Source organism: Sebastes umbrosus, chromosome 3, assembly GCF_015220745.1.
Source record: "Sebastes umbrosus isolate fSebUmb1 chromosome 3, fSebUmb1.pri, whole genome shotgun sequence".
NCBI lineage: Eukaryota > Metazoa > Chordata > Actinopteri > Perciformes > Sebastidae > Sebastes > Sebastes umbrosus.
In genome coordinates, this window is record NC_051271.1 from 15,707,980 (window position 1) to 15,735,953 (window position 27,974).

The 27,974-nt window shown below is 41.9% G+C and overlaps 1 protein-coding gene and 1 long non-coding RNA gene across 2 annotated transcripts; one reads left to right on the forward strand and one right to left on the reverse strand.

Moving 5' to 3' along the window:
• Nucleotides 1–5,280: 5,280 nt before the first annotated feature.
• spred2a (sprouty related EVH1 domain containing 2a) lies at nucleotides 5,281–27,803 on the reverse strand. Its single transcript, XM_037765166.1, has 6 exons — nucleotides 27,245–27,803; nucleotides 13,852–14,026; nucleotides 13,515–13,683; nucleotides 12,889–12,953; nucleotides 7,430–7,585; nucleotides 5,281–6,114 (listed from the first exon to the last, which is right to left on the reverse strand). The coding sequence occupies exons 1-6, from the start codon at nucleotides 27,268–27,270 to the stop codon at nucleotides 5,419–5,421; spliced, it is 1,287 nt and encodes a 428-aa protein (XP_037621094.1). The 5' UTR covers nucleotides 27,271–27,803; the 3' UTR covers nucleotides 5,281–5,418.
• LOC119485523 lies at nucleotides 17,995–23,787 on the forward strand. The gene is made up of 3 exons (XR_005206292.1): nucleotides 17,995–19,226; nucleotides 21,910–21,912; nucleotides 23,753–23,787. It is a non-coding gene; the product is annotated as an uncharacterized LOC119485523 (long non-coding RNA).
• Nucleotides 27,804–27,974: the final 171 nt, after the last annotated feature.

Consider the following 27,974-nt stretch of genomic DNA (forward strand, 5'->3'; position numbering starts at 1 on the left):
CATTCATGTGTATGGAGTTTCTCATTACAGATTTCTACAATTCAGTTGCAGTTGTCATTTTGTCGCTGATGTTACCATTGTGCATATTGTAGCACATATTTCACCAATCAATCTGCACTTAAACCTTAACATTAGGATAACGTAGCGCTGACGAACATTTATGTCGATTTAGTGTTCACTATGAATGATTATAAAACTCAAGGAAGTTTCAACAGTTTTCTAATCGATATTATATGCAAATGATTTGATGTCTGGAAAACAAAAAAAAATACATCCAAAATTTTAAAACTGTATCGTGTGTATCAAAAAGCTCAAACTCAGCTTAAACTGTGACACACAAGGTTGGAAAGTTGGATGAAAAAGAGCAAAAATTGTATGTAAAACACAAAATTCTTCTCATCCATTGAATGCACCACCAAAACGGTCCCTGCGTGGAACTGTGGAACAACAAGATGACAAAGGAAAATAAAATATATAATATAAACAATTAAAAATGTAATAAATAAAGCTAAATTAAAGATCAATGATGCAAATCAAGTTTCAAGTCTGCGAGTTGATTTTCATAAAACTGACCTGAGACCAGTGGCGGCCTCGGAGGAAGGAAATCAAACCACAAACTGATGGTATCATTTGGAAAATGTTCAGCAGCTTTAAGACTTAAACTGAAGCTACATGAGACAAACTGTGGGATCTGCTTCATCACAGCAAACGGTCCGACTGGTTGTTTAGTTTGTTTCCACATTCAGAAGAATTACGAGTTGTCAAAACTTTTACGTGATTGTTAAGTCGAGACTCACACAAGAAAATTAAACAAAGAAGAAAGAAAACACCAAAGCACCTGCTCCCGCCCGCATGACAAAGACAATAAATAATTTAGCATGAAGTTTGTTCTTCTGTGTAGTGATGAAGACTGAGTTATTGTATACAGAACTGCTGTAGCTTATTCACTAGTTTTAGCTTTGAGAGAATCACAACCACTCATTGTTCAGGCCTCTCGCTCACACGGTTAATAAACTCTGTGAAATGAGCACAAAGTCTTAAAATGAAGATTTAAGATTGAATCCGTTTCTTTACCACGAGAGATACTCAATAAATCATCGAGCGATGGAACACCTTACCGTAAAGTCGTTTATAAAATGTCTAGATTGTATTTATTTACACAAGAAATGGAGTCCATCTTTATCCATCCTAATGTATTTGTAATCAGAGGATGTGTGTTGATTTACTGATTACTTTGGATCTCTAAGAGGTGATCTAATTATGTATCCGTCGTACTAGACAGGTTCTGAATGATTGTGTTTGTCGTCAGTATTGTTGGCGTCTTATGGTGTATATGGATGTCCAACCCGGTCTCACGGGAAGGTGTAAAAATACCTCGGACATTACACGGACATTCCGCGTGTCATGAGTACGCATTTTATCCTTTTTGTGTGTCATTTGTACGCCACAAAACACTAACTAAGGTTCAGGCAAGAAAACCACTTAGTTAGGTTAAGGAAAAAAAAGTCATGGTTGGGCTTAAAATCAGTACGTAAACTAAGTAAAACACGTAGAGAAACAACGTAACACAACTACGGAAAACACGTCACAAACATCGATTAAAAAAACAATCATCACGTGACAAATGTCACTAACGTAACTTATAAAACAAGACACCGGTCAACACGGGTCTTCTGGTTAAAAGTCCGGGGATTGTTGGACCCACCCACCATAAGTGGTCTTTAGTGCTTTTAATATTACATCACTAACTCTTACCAAAGTATTTATACGCGGACGTGTTTCCATTGCAGTCAATGCAGGATACATGGCGGATAATTGAGACGTGGAAATCAAGAAAGGCGTACTTATCGCACGCTAAATACCTTAAACCACATTATTGTGGCATTTATACAACTTTTCGTGCAAACGGGCTGGGATGTTTTTCTCACTGAAGTGTTGTAAATACATGATTTGGACAGGAAGAGTAGCGACTGTTGTTGCTACAGTGTTGTTTATCTGCATTTTCAGACTTTGTGCTCATTTCGTAAAAATATTGTGGGATCAAAGTTCTGTTTACCTTTTCTTTTTTGAAACTTAAAAAAAATAATTTGAAGGGGGTAAATTTCTAAAGGAGAAACAGGCCAACCCAAGACTTTTGTTGTCAAACATTTTGGGAATTAATAAAGTAATGTGAGGAAAGTGTCTTTGAGTTAAGTTCTAACTGTGAGACTCAAATATTCTGACAATGTTCGATGATTTTTCTGGCATTTGTGCCAATATTTATACCAATAAAAGGTTTGTTTTTGATACCCAGCTCTCAGAGTCATACTTGAGCACACACACACACACATTCTCATACAACGGTTCGTATGATATCTTACGAAAAGTTATTCCTCATTTTTCGTACGTTTTCGTACAAATGTCCAGCGTCAATTTCGGCTCCAGTCTTTTCAAAATAAGTTTCCGTCTTCACAAAAATAACTTGGTTAGATTTAGGCAACAAAACCACTTAGTTAGGTTTAGGAAAAGATCGTGGTTAAGTTACGCCAAACCGGAAGTGGTTACGCTGCATCGGAAGTGACGTAACTTAAGTACTTAACTTCCGTGACAAAAACTACTTGGTTAGGTTTAGGAAAAGATCATGGTTTGGGTTAAAATACCACCGGAAGTGGTGTACTTTTAGTACAGAAGTTACGTGACAATTAAATCAACGTTTACTTCTCGTTTCACACGGGACACGAACAGCGGTCTCCTGTGTGAAAGTCTGGTGTTTTTTGACCCCCCCATCCACCCCGACGATTACGTGGATTACATACAAATTGATTTTGTGGGATATTAACAAATTACAGTGCATTTACTTTTCGTAGGTACATCTACGAACGGTGTATGAGAACAGCCTGCATACACACACACACACACACATAAGCTTAAGTATCTGAAGCAGTATTCTGTCATAGCTTTGCTCTCACTGAGTTTTTTTGTTCTTCCTATCATCAAACAAACCTCCAAATCACAAACCAGTAAAGACAGACCAGTATGACCAGTACGCAACACAGCAGGAGATGATTCAATGAGGTTCAACTGTGCAAAGTCTTTTGTTTGTAGCTGCAAAAATGTCTGATTGACCTGCACAAAACTTTAATTACTCATTTTTAAATCACCATTCTGAGGCACAGTTTTGCAAACAGTAACCTTCTGGCAAATCGTCATTGTGCCAGCTTACTGCTCAGCCAAACTGGTTTATCTATTCAGTTTGCTGGGAGGTTAGCAGAGCAGCTTTCAAACCAGTCGAGTTCCTCTGCTGAACGTCAAGGAACCAGAGCTGCAAAACATTCACCTTCTGTAATTCATTACAATAAATGAGAGAAAGGTAAAAACAATGTTGGAGAGAGAAACATTAGCTTTCTTGCTGAGGATTTGAATGAATTAAACCGGATATAACATGTTCATTTGCAGCTTTAGAGTGATGGTAGATGTATTTTTGGACAGAGCCAGGCTAGTGGTTTCCCCCTGTCTTTATGCTAAGCTAGGCTAACAACGTCCTGAATCCAGCACTTGATGCTGCGTTCCATTTGAACTGGGAAGTTGGAATTTTGAGTTTCCAGTCGGAAATTATAACTGGAAACGCCCCCTAAAGTCTGATTTCCGTCTGGGAAAGTCGGATGAACTGCACCAATCCCGACCTCAAAATCCAAGAGGGCTGCTCTGTGCATGAACAGTAAAAAAGCTGTAGTAAACACGGTTTGTGTCTCATTAAATCAGACGTACACACGGTACTGTCCAACTTCTATCTGTGGACATGTTGCTACGATGTTTGTATGCACAAAATACCGGCGTAATGTTGTCAACTGGTATTGCTAACAATGCCTAACCTGGCTGGAGCCAACTCCATTACGTTTTCTGACTTGTTGTACAGTCAACTTGTGTGTGACGTCATTACCAGCTCCGACACAGAACGTCTTTATACATCCATGGTCACAGACTCGTTGATGTTTTCAGTCCAAAACGGCAGCAGCGCCATCTAACAGCCATTATCAAAAAAGCATTAGAGTTTCGCCGCTTTGCTTCTATACTCTTTAGCTCCAACCTCCAATTTACGAGGTAAATGGATTGCGGCATAACTGTGACGGCCACTCTGCTTGGGGGCATTTACTGTTGCTGTGCTTTCTCCCTCCGGGGCTGCAGACCTTGATTGGAGAGTGATCAACAGCATGGGACACACCTGGGCCAGATGTGCCCAATGTATAAGAGCAAGTCCTCACCAAACATCTCTGCCTCGTGGCTTTTGGTTCTTTCTCTTGTCTTTTGTTTCTCTCATCCTCTCCTTACACTACTGACTTTACAGCCTCCTCCCATCTATTTGTTTGCCTTGTCTTGATTATTTTTTGGTTAATAAATCACATTATTTGTTAAGTATACCCGCGTGTCTCCCGTTTTTGTCCAGTCTGACATAACACACAGACATGAGATTGATATCCATCTTCTCATCTAACTTGGAAAAAAAGTTTCTTAAAGGTCTTATTGATAACATTTTTATGTAGACAAATATATATATATAAAAAAATAATAATAATACATCCACAGAGCTTTTAGAAAGGTGCTGAATAAAAGTATGGCTTTTCCTGAAAAAAGAAATATGATTGTGAATAAATCATTTACAAATTTTGGCGGGTCCAAAATGAATGTTTTGTTTATCTCTGTGGAAGATATCTGACGTTTGGTTCCCACTTCTAACAAGGCTTGTGAGCCAATAGTAAAACGGCGTTGGTACCAGGTGGTATCTCTGGGTCGTCAGTTAGTGTGGAAAAAACAGATAAATGACTGAGATTGACAGTAAGCGCCTGGCAACGACTTGTTGTGAAGTGAATGCAATGGAACGGGGAGTGGCTGAATGTTATCAATGTTTTCAATAGCACCTTTAAATTTATGAACTCAGCCTTTAAAGTGAAATTATCTCACCACATTTTTTTTTTTCGGAAATGATTGTGTGCGTCCTTAAATGTTTTAAGGTTAAAATGTTTTGCAGCGTGTTGTGTTCCCTCTACAAACTCAACAACATTCATACTGACCTCACACAACGCTGAAGAAATGACATAGTCAAGCCTTTGAAACACATGAGTGTAAAAATATAAAGTACCTGTTTATATACAGTATATATATATAGCCTATATATATATATACGTATATATACATATAATTTTATATAGAAATTAATCTTCTTTGTTCGGTCTTTGTGAGAATTGGAAGCCATTTGGTCCCCAACGTCACAAAAGACAAAAACAACAGGGAGCGTTTTTTTTTCCATCTGTTGAGATGAAGTTCTTCTTCTCCTCCTTCTGGAAATCGGAGACGAGACAAACAACTACAACAAAATCACAGCGGCCTCCGTTTCCCATGAGTCCTTGCTGTCTCTGTGAGGGGGGCGGGGCCTGCAATGCCTCAGCCCACAGCTTTGTGTTTCCCGCCACAGCAGCGGCAGGCCACGCCGCAGCGGTAGCACGCCCTGAGGGGGGCGTAGCAGCACATGCAGGGTGCCAGCAGCGACAGCCCCACCAGCGCCGTCCAGCGCAGGCAGAAGCGCTCGTCGCTGGTGTCACAGGAGCACGGGTCCGAGTAATCCCCCTCCGGGTCCGACATGCAGTGGTACAGCAGGCTGTCCGCGCACCACATGAAGCTGACTCGCCTGATGCAGGTCTGAATGGGGTCAGGGGCTTCCTGGCAGCGGCCCCGCCCGTTGTCCTCGTGGTTGAACATGTCCTGACAGTAAACGCAGCGCGAACGCTCGCCGTCCTCCTTCCGCCTCTTGCCTTTGGGTTGCAGGGCTCGCGGCTGCACCGTCACCACCGCTCTGTGGCCGCTGCCCAGCTCCAGGCAACCGGGTTTGCCGTTGCAGCCTCGCTGCACGTCGCAGCTCAGCGGGTACGGGTAGGTGTAGTCGTGTTTGGGCTGCTCGCTCTTGGCAAAGTGTACGTAGGCGTCAACGAGGTTGTCAGGCTGGGTGAGTTTGTCACGCGTGGAATTGGCGTGACGGTAGTCCCCGTAGCCGGTGAGCCAGGTTCGCTCGCGGGGGTTGATGCGTACGATCTCTTCCTCCTCCACCTGGAAGCTGACGTGACGAGGGAACATGTGCACCGCCTGAAGAGACACAGAAGAGATTTAAAGACTTTATCCTCCAGGAGGACATGAGGTCAGCAGAAACAGCTGCAAACAGCAGTCCCCTGTTTTCCTCGCAAGGCCTGATGGACTCTTCATTGTTAGTTGACTCAAATGTGTTCTACGAATAAATCTCAACAAACCACACTTTGCAGATATGCAACATTTAAAATAATGTTTCTGTACAACCTGGATCAAAGGGGTTCAGGACATTTTTGTCACTATTCGACCTTCAGTTGATTTTAGTGTAAGAACATGACCATCGCTTTGTAAATTAAAGGTTCCCTGTGGAGTTTGATTTAAAAATCATCTTTGCAAATGTTTTCTGAAGAAAGTCAGACACAATGAGTTTTGGGATGAGTAACACTGAATGTAAACATAACTTTTATTTGTTTAGAAAAAAACTCCACAGGGCAAATTTAAGTCAAATGAGATCCAAATTGTTGTAAAAAAATAAAGTAAAAACCAGAGGCATTATGGGTCATAGAGGCAAACTGATTGAGAAGTTTGCAGACAGAGATCTGTACTCCCTATCTATGTTTGTGCACTATATCACTTTATATTTGCAGTCCTTATTATAGCGCCCTCTATGGACCAATTGATATCATTGTTTGTGTTCAAGCAGAGAGTCGTCAGGATTATCAATGTACATTATGCTAATATACTGGTAACCAAATTATACTGGGATTCATCAACTTTGATTTATTAATACACGTATATACTCATCTCATAACAGATTCAGTTGTAAATAAATAATGGAATAGTAAAGCATTTGTCAAGGTGCGTGTTTATTCGCATCACAATTTACGATAATTTGTGTCTATTAAACAGACCTGTCTCCTAAAAATGACATTACCATTCAACGAAACTGCATTGTGAATTACATTTTGAGGGAAATTTGTTTTTTAACATATCACAAATACTTTTCTAATGGTAGTCCGCATGGGGAGGATGTCGGGGTGGTGGATGGGTCAAACAAACACAGGACTTCACAGAGGAGACGATAAATTTTGAGGTAAATATTGGGGTAATTTGGCAGTAATTCCAAAGAAATTCCAAAAAGATTACTTGCTAATTATCATCTAATTAACATGAAATTTGCGGACCTGTTACCAAATAATCTTTTTTGCGAGGACATATTGATGCTGATTTCTTCCTCACTTATACATGTGATGCTTAATGTGTATCTCTATCAGTCATCTCTATCTGTGGGTCACTGAAAGTAGAGTTGAAAGTTGAATTAGATCTTGAGTCCAGTCAATCCCAGCTGCAGCTCCCACTCTGACCCTCTACTCACCTGGTCCAGGAAGTAGTGATCAGAGGGCCGGTGGTGCTCGTAGAAATGTCCCAGGATGCAATGGTGCCGACGGGCCTCGCAGAAGTTGTGCGGGGCCAGTGTGTGCATCGCTGGCTCTCTCTTCTGGGACGAGTTGGACGAGCTGTCGGTGGCCGTCTGGAGGAAATAGAGGAGGCAGTGTGAACACAAGCTGAAGGAAGGTTAAAGACTCCTTCTGAGGTGATTAGAAAACTGCAGCTGCTTCAATGCACATGATCTCAAACACTCAGGTATGTCGCACCTTTGGCCACACCCCAATCAGTGATGTCACAGCAGGTGTTTTGGCTCTGATAGCTGATTGAAAAACACCTGCTGTGAGCACTTTAAGGCTTTCTCGCTCATTTTGGCTTAAAAGTTGAATATCTACAACTCCACGTTGTCTCCTGAGGAAGAACGTGTGATCTGATCAAAAGCTCCAGCAGCCTGTTGCACCAGCTGTAAGTAAGTTCTCTCTTAACTAATCACGATTAATCGCATGATTGTCAATAGTTAATCGCGATTAATCGCAAATTAATCACACATTTTTTTATCTGTTCAAATGTACCGTAAAGGGAGATTTGTCAAGTATTTAATATTCTTATCAACATGGGAGTGGTTAAATATGTTGCTTTATGCAAATGTATATATATATTTATTATTGGAAATCAATTAACAACATAAAATAATGACAAATATTGTCAGAAACCCTCACAGGTACTGCATTTAGCAAAAAAATATGATCAAACCATAACATGACAAACTCAAGCCCCACAAGCAACAACAGCTGTCAGTGTGTCAGTGTGCTGACTTGACTATGACTTACCCCAAACTGCATGTGATTATCATAAAGTGGGCATGTCTGTAAAGGGGAGACTCGTGGGTACCCATAGAACCCATTTTCATTCACATATCTTGAGGTCAGAGGTCAAGGGACCACTTTGAAAATGGCCGTGCCAGTTTTTCCTCATCAAGATTTAGCCTAACTCTGGAGCGTTATTTAACCTCCTTGTCTTGTATGACATGGTTGGTATCAATGGATTATTTAGGTTATATAGTTTCATATGATAACAGTATCTTCACTCTTCATCTTACGGTGGAATTTACACCTACTAAGAGCGTTTAAGTTGTCACTTTTTCTTATGTTGGGACCATTTCAGCTGGTGCAACCATTAAAATATTAGTAGCTCGTAAACTTTGACTTAAGTTAGAAATTATGTTCAAACTAGACTAGGTTTGAACTGGGTGCAACCCAGTGCAGAACAGTAAGTAGACTTCTCGATGAGATTGATTTGTTAACATATACTAAACTGTTTAAATCCAGAAGTTATACAGTGTGACGTCATTGACCTTTTACCTCTCGACTGATTACTGATCTGCCGCCACCTGAGAAGGTAACCCACTGTGTGCAGTTGTACAAATATAAGGAAATCTTTTCTCTTTTTGTCCTGCTTTTTGCAACTCATGATGTCAAACAATGTGACATGTATCATCTCGGTTCCTCTCTGAAACCACCTGAGCTTCACTCCACCAGACTTCTGTGTGCAATTAGACAAGAACGAGGAGGAAAAATAAAAGACCTCCAGAACCAGAGCAGCGTGGTAGAAACGTCTCTGAAGTCTTTGTGTTTTTATTGGGTCTGTCTTAAATGAGTCCCAGCCTGGCGTTTTGCGGCCTGCGGCCCTGTGAGCGCTCGGCGGCGTGTGTTGGGTTGCGTCATCCTCAGGGTCGACACAAGCTGCAGCTTTCATGTGGCTCGCTCGGATCACACAAGAAGACTTCCTTCAAACGCTACAAAACTGAGGAACTGAAGAACCTGACGATCCTCACAGCAAAACGAGTAAACTGCTTTCTCACATTTCTAGGTTAGTTTTTTGTGTGCAGTTGTGCAAACACACATTTTGCTGATATTTTCGATGTATTTTACATTTCTGTGAATCTATATTTAACTGTTTTCTTAATGGGATTCTGTGTGAACTGATTCTGTTAAAGCTGTAAGTTTTGTTTACATTTAACTTTTTTCACCAAAACGCAATGTGAGCATCTCACAAACATCAAACAAACATGGCAAATACATTTCCCGCCTTATAAAACATTCGCAGAGTGTTTTATAAAAATGTATGGGAACTTGCATTGTTTAAATCGGCCTGTGGTTTTCTTCTTCTCCTCTTTTATTAGTGCATTAATGCCCCCAACTATTGCTGCGTTCAAGACAACTCGGAGGTTGTAATTATCCCAAGTGTAAACAAAAACCATGGCTGACCGTGACAAATGGATGTTTCTTTGGCAAGTGTACTAGCGAATGACTTGTTTTTTTGGGGGGCATTTTTAAAGTTTCCCCAAATAACATTTGTGCAGAGAAGATAACTTTCATAGATTGTTTACCGTAACCAGCTATCTAATAACACAGCGACATATTTATATATTATATCAGTCTACATGCAGAACAGGTTTTATTACATTGCCTTTTAGTTGGTGGTTTACCATTACATTACATTATTACATGGATTTGTTGAATACTCAATTCTGATTGGTCAATCCCAGTGTTCTACGGTCTGTTATTTCTTTATAGCAGACTGTTGCTATCTATAACAGACTGTTGCTATGGACGCAGTACTGATGTCAAGACTCTGGAGGACCATGTTTGTGTCATATTATTGAGTTCTTAAGTAAGTAGCCTTGTAATAAGCAGGATAATGTACAGCTAGCGGGTCATTGTTGTGAAATAAATCCTTGCCACATCACCCTGTCGGGGTTTATTTCACAAAAATAACCGGCATAGCTGTACATTATCCCTTACAGGTACGCTTCCATAGTGTAACGTCAGACAACCGCTTCTTCGTGAAGTTATGATAGATGGATTAGGAACTCTTTGAGTGGCGTTCCATTGTACTTTTTCTGGTATGAGTTTGGAAATGTTCGAGTTCCTCGTTTTCTGGAACGCAGCATTAGACACACAGTTAGATTTCATAGACAATCTTTGAGATAAACGCCAGATTTTTTTAGCAACACAATTGATGCATCCGTCCTTCATTGGGCAACTAGAATTACCGCCTCATGGTTGTTGCAACCAGTCAAGTTGCAGTTTACATCCATGTCTGTCCAGTGTCATAACGTCATCGTTTTATCCTATTTAACATTTGTGTAAAGTTGTCATAATTAGCATTTGCATTCTTGAGTTATGGCCCAAAACATGTTTTGTGAGGTAACACTGACCTTTGTCCACCAAAATCTAATCAGTTCATTCTTGAGTCCAAGTGGATGTTTGGGCCAAATTTGAAGGAATTCCCTTCAGGTGTTCCTGAGTGATCGATAATGGACAATAATAATGTCGCCGGCGCGGAGGCATAAAAAAAAAATAAGAGTAACTACTTCCGATTTGGTGGTTGGCCGCCAAAGTTCAGACCCCTCGATAGCCGAGAAACCTCAGCTTTAGTCTATTAGAGTACATTAGATAAAATGTCAGAATAATTTCATTTGAAACTATTTTGTAGGATTGCAAATTCTGTAAAACTTAACCTGTGACATAGCTGTAGTTATTCAGTGCTCAAAACCTCCATAGTTACATAACTACATGATTTAAACTCCTGCTGTTCTCCAACAAACACATTCCAGCAGTTCGTCCAGATCTCCTCCGTTATTCAGGGGCCTCCAGAGGAAGCACTGCATCATGACAGGGAGGGTTTTATTTACTCCTGACGAAGGTTGATCTACATCCTCATTGTCCTCCGAGCGCCACCGAGGCGCTGAAGACCCGTCCTCTTCTTCCTCCTCGGGGAGCCAGACTTCAGTCTTGCAGACAGGACGGATGGGAATGATCTGCAGCCGGGGCGGTTCAGCCTCGTTCCCCTCAGTCTCTCCTCTAAATGAGGCCAGCTATGTAAACAGGCATCTCAGTGACGGATATACTGACAGGTCAGACTCTCCTCTCCAGCGCTGGACATCCCGCGGAAACGATACACAATATTTCTTTGAAACCAATGGAAAGACGGAAAAACTGGACTGAAAAGTGAAGCAGGCCCGGGTCCCTTCATCGGACTGAGGATGGAGGTGGAGGAGACAGAAACTTTTAATGCACTATATGCAGGATATGTTTGGGTTAGGGCTGTTTGAACAGAGTGCAGTGTAAAGAGCAGGAAAGAGAGATGTCAGGCTTAGCTAAGCTAACCTCGAACTGACTCCATACTTAACAAAAATGAGAACTGACATCCATCTTCTCAATAAGGGAAATACATCAGACCGGAAAAACGTCATCCAGAGTAGGCTCGCATGACCATGCACCCTTTTGGGGGAAAACAATCCCGTGTCCCTCATAGACGGTTACAGAGTAAACAGAAGAAGCTGAAACATGTCTCCAAACTTCTACTTTAAACAAACCGGTAATCGTAATAACGCTATGCCGAAGAGTTGTTGTGTAGTTGGTTGTACCAACAATAAATCCAAAAATCCAAGCTATAGACCAGACCAGCATCGTGTCATCTCCGAGGCTGCGCTCCAGTTTGGGGGAAAGAAACTCACTGGCTCGAAGACTGAATGGACATGGCAGCGTTCAACCTTAATTTATTAAGCTATCGCGAACGTTCAGGTTCAGGCAAAGTCGTAAAATAATAATTAGACATGTGTATAAAACTAACGTTTATTTAACAAGAGATGAATGCATACTAATTTGTCAAAATTACAATCCAAACATACGTCAAATTGCATTGAAGTCTATGGGATCTTCGGTTTTCTATCCTCCAAAAGGAGGAGTGGCCTTGACTTTTTTGCGAAGTACCTGTATGTGCCGGTCTGATGTATAAGGCCATTTGCCAAAATGTTGAAACATTCCTTTAAAGCTGGAACATCCCTGTCTGAACATAACAAAACATGCATAGACATTCACATGGTTTCTTTTACCTGTACGAACATGAAAGGAGATGAAGAAAACTCGTGTGTGTGTGTGTGTGTGTGTGTGTGTGTGTGTGTGCCGCTCCTTTTGGTGACAAACCCCAAACAGGACGGCGACATTTGTCTGGTCAAAAAAAACACAGGATACCAAACCCCTCCCGTCCTTCATACTTCCTGTCTGCCACCTCCCAAAGCCACACACACACAGTGTGTTCCTATTGCTGCAAACAAAAGCAACATCTCCTGTCCAAATCCAAACCCAAAATAACAAAAAAAACAGCCCCTCCCTATTTTCCTCCTGCTACAATACAGAAAACCTGAGAAGGAAAAACACAGTTTCTATCCAGGAATGTGAATTCTGATGCACTGCATTCAAAAAATGAAGGAATAATGGGTTCATATGAATGAAAGATGGAGATGAAGTTGGAAAAATGTGGCTCCGTATTTACGCTCACTTCACTCAGATATCCCTCAAGATCCTGGACATGTACTGGTTATTGAAGCTATCCTCAGTGTTCATCAATGTTTTAACAGCTGGAGGAGGAAGAGTTTCTCACCGTGAAGACGTCATCATCGCCGAGCTCCGCCTCGTTCTGCAGCGTCGATGAGGACGTGGTTGACCCTGGAGGACACACAGGAGGACACAACTTCTTTTATTTTGTTAGCTACTTTCACTCCAACAGTGGTTCTATTCATGGTTTGGACCAGTCGGCAACTCCCGGGTCTGAAAAGTGAAGCCAATGCTGAAGTGCTTTAAACTTGCATTCTTTCTAATAGCCAGCAGGGGGCGACTCCTCTGGTTGCAAAAAGAAGTCTGATTGTGTAGAAGTCTATGAGAAAATGAGCCTACTTCTCACTTGATTTATTACCTTAGTAAACATTGTAAACATGAGTTTATGGTCTCAATCGCTAGTTTCAAGTCTTCTTCAATACAGCATGATGTTCATTTAGTGAATTATGGTCCCATTTAGAGTCAATTAGACCTTAAAGCAGGGTATGCTTTAGGGCGTGGCTACCTTGTGATTGACAGGTCACTACCACGGCGTTGTCCGTGTTTCCAGTTCATGAAAGTTAATTGTAACATCTTGCCACGAGTCTATCTGTTTTTCCCTTTTTTGCTCCTGAGTTGGTTTATCTTCTTCTGACTTCCTTAAACTGTAAGTGTGTGACCAGCGCATAGTACCTTCGGTAAGGTCCTCCAGGGCCTTCCTCACCCCTCGGTCAAAGGCTCTGGCGTCGGACGGGCTCTGGAAGGTCAGACCACACTTCCTGTTGTCCACCTTCCAGTGGTGGAACGTCGGCGTGGCCTTCGTGTAGACCAGATCTTTCTTTAAGAAACACTCCAGAATCACCTGGAAAGAAATAACATCGGACAAACAAGATGAGACGATCATAATGAACATATAGTTATAATATGCTTTTGTGCCTTTTTTTCCTTTTCTTTAGTTATATAGTTTTTTTGAGCATGTAGAAGGTCTGCAAATAAAAACTTTATTGACATGAAATGGCCCTGCACCGACCTGCTTGTCTTTGAGGCGTTCTCCGTGGATGAGGAAGGTGTTGCGTCCCAGCAGTTCGCTCGGCAGCAGCCTGCACACGCCCACTCTGCTCAGGCAGCCGTCCTGCGCCAACCAGCCGCCACTCGAATCGTCTCTGGTCATCACCACCGCTTTGACGCGCACAATGTAGCTGTCACTGCAACGGGACAGAGAGACCCAGACACATCAGTTACCATGGTGACCAGCGAGCTGAAGGGAGGCGCCAAAATACGGTTTATATACTTTTTACTGTTTCGATACCAAATTGTTGTGTCAAGTCACAAGGCAAGACTGACAAGTCCCAAGTCAAGTTCCAAGTCAAGACTGTGAAGTCAAGTCCCAAGTCAAGACTGTAAAGCTCCCAGTCAAGTCCCAAGTCAAGATTGGCAAGTCCTGAGCCAAGTCCCAAGTCAAGACTGACAAGTCCCAAGTCCTAAGCTTTGAGTTTCGAGTCTGAAACCAGCACAATACGCTCTTCACCAAATAATGCAAAGTAATGCATCTCCTGTAAGTCTCCGTGTATTGTTTGTACGCAAACGGAATTATCTTTGTTATAATTTTTTCCACCTGGCGCTCAGTAACGTAACGTTAGTTCTCCATGGTTCTCTCCTGCAACTTGTTTGGATGCTGTCAGATCGGTTCAAACAAAGTGTTGACTTGCTGGGAATGATTAGGGTTACCGTTAGTTGATTCAGGAAAATAACACACTCAGGTATCAAGTATTTTCAAGTCTAAAGGCTCTAGTCCAAGTGAAGTAACGAGGCTTTGGTGTGAAAGTCCAAGTCGAGTTGCAAGTCTTTTTGATTTTGTAAAGTCGAGTCTAAAGTCAACAAATTTGTGACTCCAGTCTGACTCGAGTCCACGCCTCTGGTTTCATCATCAGTGAAAGCTGGAAACAGCAGCAGAGTATAGACCTTTTCATTGCCTTTCTGTTGCTAGGGCAACAGCTTTGGTCCAAGTTTACTTCCTGTCAGCTACTGCATTAACAAACTTTGCAACAGGAAGTGCAAAGGGGCCCATTTAGAACGTTTATGTTGTCAAGTTTGAAAAGGTCTTTGATAATATTAATCGCAGAGTGAACTTTGATCCAGACACATAAAGTTGTTCAGAAAGTTTCAAACACACAAAAAATAGTAAAGACTCACAATAATGGTCAAGAAGACTCCAGAGGGTGAACCGTTGTAGAAGGAAGAACCAACAATGATGCTGTAAACTCAATATCCCTAAATTAAGATCACTCACTTGGAAAATTTGAAAAAGGGTCATTGTTTAAAGATGGAAGTCAAGACTTATTGATCTCTCAAGTGACTCAGTAATGATGATTTTGGGACCTAAAAATGGCGTCACGAGTAGGAAATGATTGAGAAACCCTTAATTAGACCGACCAGTGGTGGGTGCGCTAGTTCATGTCGGTAGTGTTGTCCAATGAGAACATGCAGTACTGACAACGCACCAGCAGCAGCAGCAGCATCTGCAGCCAGTTGGCTTCGTCCTTACTGAACATAGCATTACTCACCTGTGATCACACACACACACACACACACACACACACACACACACTGAAAACCAAAACAAACCCTGTCCATCGTCTGAGCTACCAGCAGAGACTGAAACATTCAGAAAAAAATGGAGACGGAGGCTGAAGCACGTCGAGGTAAAATACAAAAATAAAAACACTCTCTCTCTCTCTCCGTCTTGCCTTTTGTACTCGGACATCTCTCGTACATCCTGTTTCCACGGTCACAGTGTCACGGCGGTCTCCGTTGACGACAGGCTGTCAAGCTGTTCTGCCGCGCGCTGCCGCCGCCGCCACATCCTAACGGGCCTCAGACACACACACACACACTGCTTCCCTCCGCTGTATGATTCAGCCTGCCTGTCAAACAGATGGTGCTTGTGTGTGTGTGTGTGTGTGTAGCATGAGTCATCACTGCATTTGCCGGCAGCGTGCAACGACACACACACACACACTCACACACACACACACACACACGCACACACACATACACACAGGAGGGACTATATACTGGAGTTTGGTTCCAAAATGAGAGATCCTCCATTTGCAAACAGTGACACCTTCACTTACAAAATGACTGATTACAGGCTGCAGTCAGTTTTTTTTAGGGGGCTGGTCAGTCAGTGGGTTCGTCCCTCCGACATACCGGACCAGACAAAGATCATCTCTGCAACTACTGGCCATAAAATCTGAGGATGATTTAAGGTTTATTACAATTTGTTTTCATTTCTATCCTTTGATATTCACCGTTCCATGAGGCTGATTCCTAAAGATAAATTCGAACTTAAAGTGAATTTCGGAGGTGGAAAGTCAGCGAAGAGACTTTCCACTGAGCTCCTTCTCAGAGGCACAAAGCGAAGATAAGACCAAGAGACTTTTTCAGTAACAATTTCAGAAACATTAGCCATGTTTTGATATAATTTTCCAGTGAATTTTAAGTGAACTTGAAATGTCACAAAAAAAGAAATGTGCATTCGAATTAACTGGTTTGGAGCAAGTAAACTCGGCTACAGCGGAATTACGTCAGAAGTTGGCGTTATAGGCTACGCATGGCTGTAATCCGCCAGTAAACAGAGAAGAAGGAGAAGAAGAAGAAGAAGAAGTAGAGGTTGTGAACCAGAAATAAAACAGGTCGGCTCGGCCATCTAACCATCTACGAGATGAAAATAGAGAGAGGTTTTCAGGAATGTTTTTCAATTGGACAAGTTTTAATTGTTCTTTCATGTCAGCTAGTATTGGCCATGATTCATGTTGTCCAGAGACGAAGACAAGCATTCTCACATTATGGGAATAACGAGAAGACGCCGACAGCGGAAACAGCTGATCAGTCATGTGAGCTAAATGTTTGATATGTCAAAATTTATTCGGCGTTTCCATTATCCATTTAGCGCAATTAACTCTTTTTTGACAAAGGCAAAAAACGCCTCAAGCCAGCGTAAAAACATTTTTTTGCAATTGAGGAAGTTTTATCAAATTTTGCCGTTTCCATACAGCTTGTCTAATGAGATACTTCAAAATGCGAATAAAAACCTGAGAATGGAAACACGGCTAATGACACTGACTCAACTAAACGGACTCACAGGACCATTGTGTATGTTTCTAGTTAGCTAACATCTAACTTTTTTGCACTCGATGAAACCACCAAAGTTATGACAATGGGAACAAGAATAAGTGAATCAAATTTCCATGATGATCCATCTAATAGTTGTTGAGACATTTAAAACTGGAGGAAGAGTCAGAGGATTCATTCTCTGGGGACAACGAATGTCTGTAAATATGATACATACCTAATAGAGTCTTAAAGGGGACAAATGAAAAACTCACTTTTTCAGTGCTTGTGCACATACATCTGGGTATCTGGAGTGCCTACCAACCAGTGGACAAAGGTGAAGCCAATGCTGAAGTGCTTTAAACTTTCATTCTTTCTAACAGCCAGCAGGGGGCGACTCCTCTGGTTGCAAAAAGAAGTCTGATTGTATAGAAGTCTATGAGAAAATGACCCGACTTCTCACTTGATTTATTACCTTAGTAAACATTGTAAACATGAGTTTATGGTCTCAATCGCTAGTTTCAAGTCTTCTTCAATACAGCATGATGTTCATTTAGTAAATTATGGTCCCATTTAGAGTCAATGGACCATAAAGCAGAGTATGCTTTAGGACGTGGCTACCTTGTGACCGTGTGACAGGTCGCTACCACGGCGTTGTCCGGTCTGGGTGTTATCCATGTTTTCATCTTACAACTTTAACCCTTTCACAGTGTGTTTTCAGTTCATGAAAGTTAAATGTAACAATTTGGTCACCTAAAAATGTCTTATTCAGCTTTGGTTGTGCTTAGCTCCACCCTCTCGTGTCACTTCTGGTTGCAAAAAAACAAGATGGCGACGGCCAAAATACCGACCTTGAGGCTTTAAATGGCAGTCCACAAACCAATGGGTGACGCCACGGTGACTACATCCACTTCTTATATACAGTCTATGCCACCAACCCACAAAACTGTGAAATAAGACAACCCAGTCAGTTTTTTGTGGGCTGTCTAGATCAGAAAACATGTGATTCAACAAGCCATTCAGATTTGGCTCCCCTTCCTGTGTCACATGCAGGCTCATTAGAATATATCGCCCACAGCTTGAGAACTACCTTTGCAAAGGTGTGCCATATTTTTGTCACAAGCCAATCAGAGCAGACTGGGCTTTTTCTGGAGGAAGTCTTAAAGACACAGGCACTAAAACCGAACATTTCAGACAGAGAGTGAATATAGGTATATTCAGACAGACCGTATGAGAACAATAATGTGTTTTTTGAACATTAAAGCATGTAAACATGTTCTAGTAGAAACTCAAAATACAAGTATGAACCTGAAAATGAGCATTTTTCTGGAAGGTTTTTCTGGTTTTCTATTTTTTTTTTGAACGACTGATCAATTTAGTGTCCGGTATTTGCAGCACTACACACAATACAACCAACTGTAATATGTGTATCATAAAAGATGCAATATTCCAGTCAGCATCCGTACATTTGTCTGAATGGCTCCAGTGTGATGTGTCTGTCATCCTATCCCAGTGTAATTCAGCTCTGTGTGTGTTATATAATATCACAGCACATACCACGTCCCTCTGAAGGTCTTTCCAGGTTAGAAAATGTAGGTTGAATGTTAGTGGGAGGACTGCTCTTATCAGCAGTGTGTGCGCCAGGTGTCTCTGTGCTGTCAGGCTCATAAAGAGAAGGTCAAAGGTTTATAATGTACAACGCCCACCTCCATCCAGGCAGGTGTGGTGATGTCATCCATCCATCTCCTCCTGTTTTCCTCACACAGTTTATCAGAACTGACTCAGACACAAAGTCCAATAATCATGAATGTTGGTTTTGCTTGAGAAAATCATCTCAAAGTCATCTGACTCCACAAATGTCTGCATGTAGGGGTAACCCATCAAACCAATCACAGCTCTTTTGTCAAATATGAATTTCATTCATAGATACGACGTCTGGGACAAATCAGGCATGCAAACTCCAGTTCTGAAATGAATAGAAAAGTAAAATGCTCCTTTATTAATTAGATAGAAAGGGGATAAATTAAGTCTAAGAGTAATTTAATCTTACCCTTGTGCATCACTAGGGACATTTTTGGCTTTTTAATTTTTCAATCATTTTGGCACATGCTGATGGCAAAAACTTTGGCAAGGGTGTGAGGTTATTTTTTCTCCGAATTTTGGAAGTTCAACCTCAGCTCCTATAATAAGACTATAATACAGACACTCAGACCCTTAAGGACAAAAATGTCCCTATTGAAACCAATTAAAACCACAATGTGTGATCCCACAGCCATTACAGCATAAAATCTTGTTTTCTATTTAGGGCTGGGTATCGGTACTTGATACCTTTAAGGTATCGACCGAAATAACCTAGTACCAAGTAGTATCAAAACCTCTACAGTCAAACGATACCTGCAATTGATCCTTTTTGTGCCCAGATCTAGAAAAAAAAATGACTTTCTTCGATTTAATGTAACGTGTGATTGGCCCACTACCGGATTGCCTGCCTGTACACGGCTCTGAACACGGAGATGATAGCAGCTGACGGTGCTAACGGTGCTAACTACGACAACGGTGCTGACAGAGCCAACAGTTTACCGGTACTGGTACTGGTACTGGTATCATCATTTTTTAAATGATACCAAGCACCCAGGCTTTCAATCTAGAGCTCTGCATTCAAAATTGTAGTTTTTACTATTTTCCACCAGATTGAGCCATTTTCTCATGTTTTGGCAAATACATGCTATTCTCCTGCACACAACATAACAATGCATCAAAGTCAATGTTGTTTCTAATCATTGACATATCCCAGACTGTGAAACCCCCCCCCCCCAGCATTTAGTAAACAGAATATATATATATATATATTCATAAAAAAAAACAGTGGCATTATGTAAACAAACTGGCATTGAAAGGGTTAAAATTCTGAAAATGAATGAATATTTGGTAGTTCTGATCAGGCCTGATGTTGGCTAAAAGATTTAACTCAGTGAAAGTGGAAAATAATATTAATAATATAATATTAGTTTTTTTGTACACTAAGGGCATCAGAGCAACTTTCTTTAAGTTAAGGGGTTAAGGACACAGATATAGTGTCCAACCTTCTGTCTCTGCTGGTTTACAGTAACTCCTCCGTCCATTAGACACAAGCTTGTTTTTCCGTCAGCGCTGTATCACCGATGATTCCTGTCACTGACTGTCTGAGCAGAGAAAGTAGCTGACTAACAGTCTCAGATCAGAAATGCACCACAGACCTTTAAGTATCTCTGTTATTTTCTCAGGGTAATATGATACAAAAGCTTGTGTTTTTTGCAGTTGAGGTAACCACGATAATACATTAACTAATATTTTTTACGTCAACATCAGTTGGTAATTATGACCAAGAATTTGACATTTTTCTTAAAGCTCCCACATTTCCGCGTGTCATTTAACGCCACATTGTTACCGTGAAGCTGTCATTTATGTTTAGGCAACAAAACCACTTAGTTAGGTTTAGGAAAATCATCATGAATGGGCTAAAATAAGTAAGTAAAATACGTAAGGGAAACAACGTGACATAAATACGGAAAACTCGTCCCAAACGTCACTATCGTTACTTCAAATAACTCAACATCACTTTGGGATGCGGACACCGGTCTCCTGGTTGAAAGCCTTGTGTTTGTTGGATCCATCCACCTCCCCACCCGTCAACTTTAAGCAGTCTTTCTCACTTTTTATTCTACTTCACTAGCTCTGAGCGTAGCATATTTCCGCGGATGCGTTTGCATTGCAGTCAGTACAAACTACATGGCGTACACATGATACAGCAAAAGCAACCAAGGCGTTGTTATTGCACGCAAAATTACAAATTATCGTGTCATTCATATGGCATTTGGTGAGACTGGACTGGTACACAAGTTGTAGCAGCCTGAAGTTTGTGTTTGAGCAGTAACGGAGGGACATTGGGGGGCCAGTAACTAAATTAAGTCTCTTGGTTCCTCCAGTCCAAATGGTTCCTGAGTCCCTAAAAGAATAGTTTCCTTGGTTACTGCGGTGGAAACAGGCTACACATACCGTAGTTATTCATTGAGGCCCAGTTTGGCCCACAAACCGCCGGTTGGACATCCCTGCCCTCAAACAGCCCCGTCCTCAGAGGACACAGTAATGAAACGGCTGCTTAGAGCACTTTAACAACAGTGTGTGGATGCACTTAAACAAACAGCATGACACACACACACACACACGCAGTGGGAGCTGACCAGAGATGCAGATAATAGCCTCTGGTGGTCTGTTTGCTCCATCATCATGAAAGAGAAACACACACACACAGTACATAACTACACATGATGCTCCCACAGGAACACACATGTTGTCCAACACACACACACACACACACACACACACACACACCAAGTTCATCCGGGATCATGACATCATCATCATCAGCGTAGAAAATGTTGTTTCTCGGAGGTCTGGATCAGCAGAGAGCAGCAGCAGATGGTGTTTGGCTCGCTCTCTGCCAAACTTCTCAATGACTTCCTTCCCTTGATCGCCCGTCACAAAGATGGCCGCTGTACTTTCACCAAGTCGACCGAAACAACATCAGCAGCAGCGACGCCCTCGCTGACCTTCAGCTGCGTGATGTTTTTACGTTTCAGAGTTTTTTTTTGTCACCGAATGTTTGAAACGTGAGTGGTGGTGAAGTCGATCTGCAGGGGCGCGGCGCAATCGAGTCGACCCAAAAGGAAATCCATCTTCCATTAGTCGTGTCACGTTGACGGTCAACGCCGCGCCCGAAACTCAACTTCAACACCCGGCGCTCCAGGTGAAGGTGGAGATCAGCAGCCAGCTTGGTTACTGCACAAATCTCAGAGTAGTTTGGATGAGTGAAGTGAGTGAGTGCTGCTCAGTGGAGTGGATTTCAGCAAAACCAAACGTTGTTGTGTTTAACACGCAATGACAATAAAGCATCTTATCTTATCAGAGAGTGTTTGGGATGCTAAAATAAACCCAGGAAGTTATGATTTGGTGGTTTGTAGGTCAAAAACTGTCTAAATGGTTAAAGGATATCTTTGGTATTTTTCAACCTGGACCCTATTTTCCCATGTTTTTGTGTCTAAGTGACTAATAAGGACAACAATATCTGGAACTGGTCCAGTATTGAGGGAGAACGCTGCAGCCGCTAAACAAACTGTAATGTAATGATTTGGGGCAACCTGGTACAGTCAGTTTACGTCCACTAAAAATGCTTGTTTTTTCCACCGACAGGTTCAGATTGTTATTACAAGTGTCTGACAACATTATGGAAAGGACCTTACTGAGAAATAAAAACCTTTTTCTTACCTTTTGCTTTCTGTTTGTCATTGTGTCATGTGACTTGTTGCCAGAAGACAACGGTGGAAACATGATTGAGAGTTGGAGAGAGGAGTGCCGGTGTTGTCAGAGTTTGTAGTGTTGGACTACAGAAAACGTAGCTTAGTGATATCTGAAAGATTTTCAATGTCATGGCTTAATATTTAGATGATTTCCACAATGTGGATGCGACACGAGATTTCAGAGCTAGACTTTTCTGAGCGAGACACACAATAACAAACAGATTACATTGAAATATAGTTATTAAATGGCAGGCTGATGAGATTGAAATTATTGCCACAGTTTTAATAAGGCTGATATCAGTCATTATTACACAGCTTTGTTGAATTCTGATTGGTCAATCATGGCGTTGCTATGTATAACAGACCGTTGCTATGGGCGCTGTTCTGATGTTGGACTCTGGCCGACCGTTTTTATGTCAACTTATTGATTAGAAGATATGTAATATGCGGGGTAATGTACAGCTGGTCATTACTGTGATATAAACCCCTTCAGGGCGATGCGGCATTGTTATTTCACAACAATGACCGGCTCGCTGTACATTATCCCGTACATATATAATCACTAAATAATGAAACTTCTGAAAACTTCTGAAACTGTGTTCCACATGTGTCACATGTGTACAACTGTTGTTTTTAATCGCAATAATATTTGATATTTTCCCTAAAACCTAACTTTAGTCTCCACGTCTCCGACCACCAGAGCGTCTCTCTGAAGTCACTGGGCACCAGCAGCTCAGATGGAGGTCAGCACTGATATAAAATCGATGTAGTCCTGTGTGGGTGGGGCCGGAGTACCAGGGACACTGCTGCCTGCTGACCTTTCCTCAATGTCATTTTCAACCCTCCCTCCCCTCTGGCGTTATCGACAGCTCTCTGTTGGCTGGTTCGGGGGCATCGGTTTGCCCGATCAATAGAAAACACCCCCACAAAAACACCTCTGGAGAGGAACGGGGGAGAGTTTCAGTCCGTCACCGTTCCAATGAAAACCAAGAATGCTTCACCCAAAACAATAAAACTCCTGAGCAGGAATCACCTACTGTTGTCTTGTTGGTGAAGCTACAGAGCTGCTGCTGTTATTTCAGGGTTCTTCGAGAACCCCAAATTTCAGTCTATTCACAACATGCAGATACTCGGTGGTGGAATATAACTAAGTACATTTACTCAAGTACTGTATTGAAGTACAAATTTGTTGCATTGTTAACATTTTAACTACCAAACAGTATGTACAAATTGAGCGATTGTTTTGATAACTGATGAATCATTTGACTGAGCAGTGTGTAGAATCTTGCGGCTTCTAGTGGTGACGCTGCAGATTGCAACCAACTGAAACTCGTCTCGTGTGCCAAGCGTGTAGGAGAACTATGGCGTGAAAACATGAAAACGTGAATGGCCCTATCTAGAGCTTGTGTTTGGTTTGTCCATTCTGGTCTACTGTAGAAACATGGTGGCCGGCTCTGTGAAGAGGACCCGCTCCCGATGTAGTAGGGCTGTCAAAGTTTACGCAATAATAACATGTTAACTATGGGTACCCACCAGTCTCCCCTTTACAGACATGCCTACTTTATTATAATCACATGCAGTTTAGGGCAAGTCATAGTCAAGTCAGCACACTGACAGCTGTTGTTGTCTGTTGGGTTTGAGTTTGCTATGTTATGATTTGAGCATATTATTTTATGCTAAATGCAGTACCTGTGAGGGTTTCTGGACAATATTTGTCATTGTTTTGTGTTGTTAATTTATTTCCAATAATAAATACATACATACATTTGCATAAAACAGCGTATTTGTCTACTCCCATGTTGATAAGAGTATTAAATACTTGACATATCTCCCTTTAAGGTACATTTTGAACAGATAAAAAAACATGTAGTTAATATGTGATTAATTGTGATTAATCATGGACAATCATGTGATTAATCGCAATTAAATATTTGAATCGATTGACAGCCCTAATATGTAGATCTAAATGGCTCATTCTAAGGTGACAAAAATACAATTCTTATTTTCATCCCTGCGACTCGTGCTCCTAAAGCAAGGGTCAAGGTTTGGTTATATTAGTGGTTGGACAGAATTAAATGTTTATTTTAGAGCAGATATTATCTTATTACGGATACAAAGTTATCTGTAAATATATCGGCTGAAAGATAACAAGAAACTGCAGTAAAGAAATGACAAAGATACTGTATGTTTGAAGTAGTTTAGAAGGTGTCATTTTGTGTCTCTCATTTGGATTTGATTAGACAGAAGACACCATTTACAGAGATTTTAGTGAGTAAATAAAATTGAAACTAATAATGAGGGGTCACAAAAATAGGATTTTAATAAGTGACCACAGTGAAAATGACACCCGTGACCTAACGAACAACCTGCTACCTGCTTCTCTCTGCGTCCAGGTGCAGTCTGTGTAAACATTACACAAGTTGAGCCTATTATCTGGCTCGTATGAGTCATGTGTTTACCTGCAGGGGTGTGCACAGCACGAGGCAATCGAAAGAAAAGGTAGCTCTGTCAGATTACCTGCTGCCCACGCTCTCCGCTCGGGACAAACTATCTGAATAGCTGAGGACTCGTTCAAAGCCAACATGGTCTGAGCGGTTCATTCAAACTCACTGCAGCTTTTTAGTACTTTGTTACAACCAAGTAACAACATCTAGATGCCCAGTAATGCCAGCGAAACTAAAGCCTACGAAAAGTAATACTCGTATTTAATCCACGTAATCGTGAACCAGGAATTATAGAGCGACATACGCCTGTGTTTGCCTCCATGGGCCCAGTGGATGCAGAAGATAGCTGGAAGGTCCGGGTACTTTTCCAGTCGGAAGTCGAGCCATTTTGGCTTCAAGCGCCACTGAGCAACTTTCATAGGAATGAACGGGGCCCCGCCACCAATGCTGTATCCAGTTCTCTTTAATACATCCATGCTGCCCACCTACCTGCCATAAGCAGACTTTTTGCTTTCGTCACTACTAGTGATGCTCATTTGGAAAAATTTTCTTAACCGATAACCGACCCTCGTTAACCGATTATTAACCGTTAACCGACAATATTTGTGCCTCGCGCCAGCTGCAGTGTATGAGCACAACAGACGACTGAGTCCCCAGTTCACCCGTCCGGGAGCGTTAACTTAACGGCCACGGTGCTATGTGTAGTGTCGCGGACAGGCAGCCACTTTCCCAGTAAAAGTCTCCACCGCACATTTTTTTTAGTTTAGCAGGTTGCCAGCTGTGTGTCTGCCCGGCGTAACGACACTCTGTCTGCCCGGATTAACGATAGCGACTGCCCGATAAACAGTGTGTGTATTTGTGCTACGTTAGCAGCTCTAGCATTGCCGGAGGCTTCTTGATCGCCGCCGCCACACACATACAGTCTGTCAGCGCGACGTAACTTTAAAAAGTGTGCATGTGTGTGTTGGCGGTGAGTGTGAGGTTGTTGGTGGCGTTATAGCTATGAACGCAGGTGTAGCAGTGTGTGTACAGTTTATTTGTCGTTGAATAAATGCTACGAAACTACTGCTCCTCATCTCCGCTCAAGCGGAGGTGGGCTGTTAAGGTGAACCAGCTTTTCTCCTTAAGGTGACGAGCCGCTTAGCTTTTATTTATTAATTAATTAATTATAAATATTTCTTTTAACCATTTTAGCCGTTAAAATGCTTAATGTCGGTTAACGGTTAAACGGTTAATTATGAACATACCTAGTCACTAGCTCTGAGCGTAGCATATTTCCGTGGCTCTATTTATATTGAAGTCAGTACAGATTACATGACGTACAAATGACACGCCAAAAGCAAGAAAGGTGTTCGTATTGCACGTTAAATGCCTGCCTTCATTATCGTAACATTAATTTGCCTTTTCGTGCAAATGGGTTGTCCATGTGAAACCAGATGTTAACTTATTTGTCATATAACTTCTGTACTTATGTAACGCCACTTCCGTGGTTATTTTAACCTGAACCACGACCTTTTCCTAAACCTAACCAAGTTGTTTCCTGTGACGACGGAAGTTTATTTTGAAAAGACTGTATGCATGTAATGCGTAATGTGATATCCTACGAACCGTTGTATGAGGATTGTTATTGTACACATATTTATTGTAATATGTCTATTTTGGATTACTTTTTGCAGTAGCCTACTCGTATTTTCTCCTGAACACCTTGTATGTGAAATCCTACTTGAACTGGATTCTGATTCTCAAACTGGATTCCTGGATCGTGTTTTATCGTCTCATCGGTACCTGAAACATTTTTCCCTTTTGGATAATTTAATAATAACAAAAAAGTGTTATAAGAAGGAATTAATCACCCTTTTGGTTGAACTGGTCACAGCCTGTAGACATATTATGCACCCTGATGATGAGTCACAACATACAGTGGCCTCATTTGAAGGGGTCATGAGCCAGAAAAGGCAGAGAGAGGGAACTATACTGCTTTATAGGAGCACAGCCACTGCTTCTTTTTTCATGAATGAAGGACAACATGCAAAACATGGTGTTAATAATAATAAAGACATGTTGTGGGATGTTATACAGATCCTCCTCTGTCTGCTCTGTCAAGTCCATTACCATGATGCACCCTCCATCGCCTCCTCATCCTCCTCTCTGTTGTGACTGTATATCACATCTGCAGGAGGCTGTTTCTCCTTCCTGTGAAATCTCTCCGACCTCAACCAGCCTCTCTACCACGAGGAGGAGGAGGAAGATGAGGAGGAGGATGAGGATGAGGATGAGGAAGAAGAGGGCCCCCTCATCATCACTTGAGAGCCCATAACAACACATCAGCACCAATCCAGTATCCATGTGATGGCGCGCCAATAAGCAGCCCATCAGAATAATCAGATGATAATAATATTATTATGAGGTTATTATTATTATTATTATTATTATTATAGGGGTACAGGGGTAATAATAATAATGATGAGGATTTTAGTATTATTATTATGGGGTACATGGGTTATTATAGGGGTGATGGGGGGGTACTCACTCGTCTGGTCGCGTGTCCTCGCTCATTTTTTTCCGTTTCACCTCCGGTAATAATAAGCTCCCTCCGCGGCTGCTGCACGGTGCGGTGTCTTCATGTTGAAGCGGCAGAAGCGGCAAGAAGCGGCGGATCCGGTTCTCTCCCGCTCTCCTCCTGCTCCGGTTCTTGAATCCCGGTGTGCGTTATATATTCTCGGATCTCCTCTCTCCTCCTCCTCCTCCTCCTCCTCCTCCTCCTCCTTGTCCTCTTCTGCTTTTCTTCCTCTCCTCCTTTTCACTCCTCAATTACTGGAGCGCATCGAGGAAGAGGCGCATCCTCCTCTTCCACCTCCTCCTCCTCCTACGCCTTTTCTTCCTCTTCCTCCTCTTCTTTTTCTTCCTCCTCCTCCTCCTCCTCCTCCTCCTCCTCCGCCGGGCCGGGCTGGAATGCGGTGACCGAGAATGGCTCGCTGGTGTCGGTGAGGATGGCCCCGGACGAGCCCCATCTCCTCCTTACTCCATGTTGGATTCAGTGAGCGCAGAGCAGAGAAGAGCGGAGCAGGACTGAGGAAGAGGAGGAGGAGGAGGAGGAGGGGGGCGGGTGACGTCAGACCCGAAGGACTGCAGAGTCACGTGCTATTACCATATAATAATAATAATAATAATAATAATAATGATATTTATTATGACTATTATTATAATTATAATTATTGTTATTATCATTATTTGTATTATTATTATTATCATTATTATTA

Bases quoted from the DNA above. Each gene is read 5' to 3' on its own strand.
- spred2a (XM_037765166.1), bottom strand. From the start codon at position 27,270: ATGAGCGAGGACACGCGACCAGACGA. The intron at 13,684-13,851 runs GTCGGTGCAGGG...ATTTCTTTCCAG, and splicing joins AACGCCTCAAAGACAAGCAG to GTGATTCTGGAGTGTTTCTT. The intron at 6,115-7,429 runs GTGAGTAGAGGG...GTGTCTCTTCAG, and splicing joins ATCACTACTTCCTGGACCAG to GCGGTGCACATGTTCCCTCG.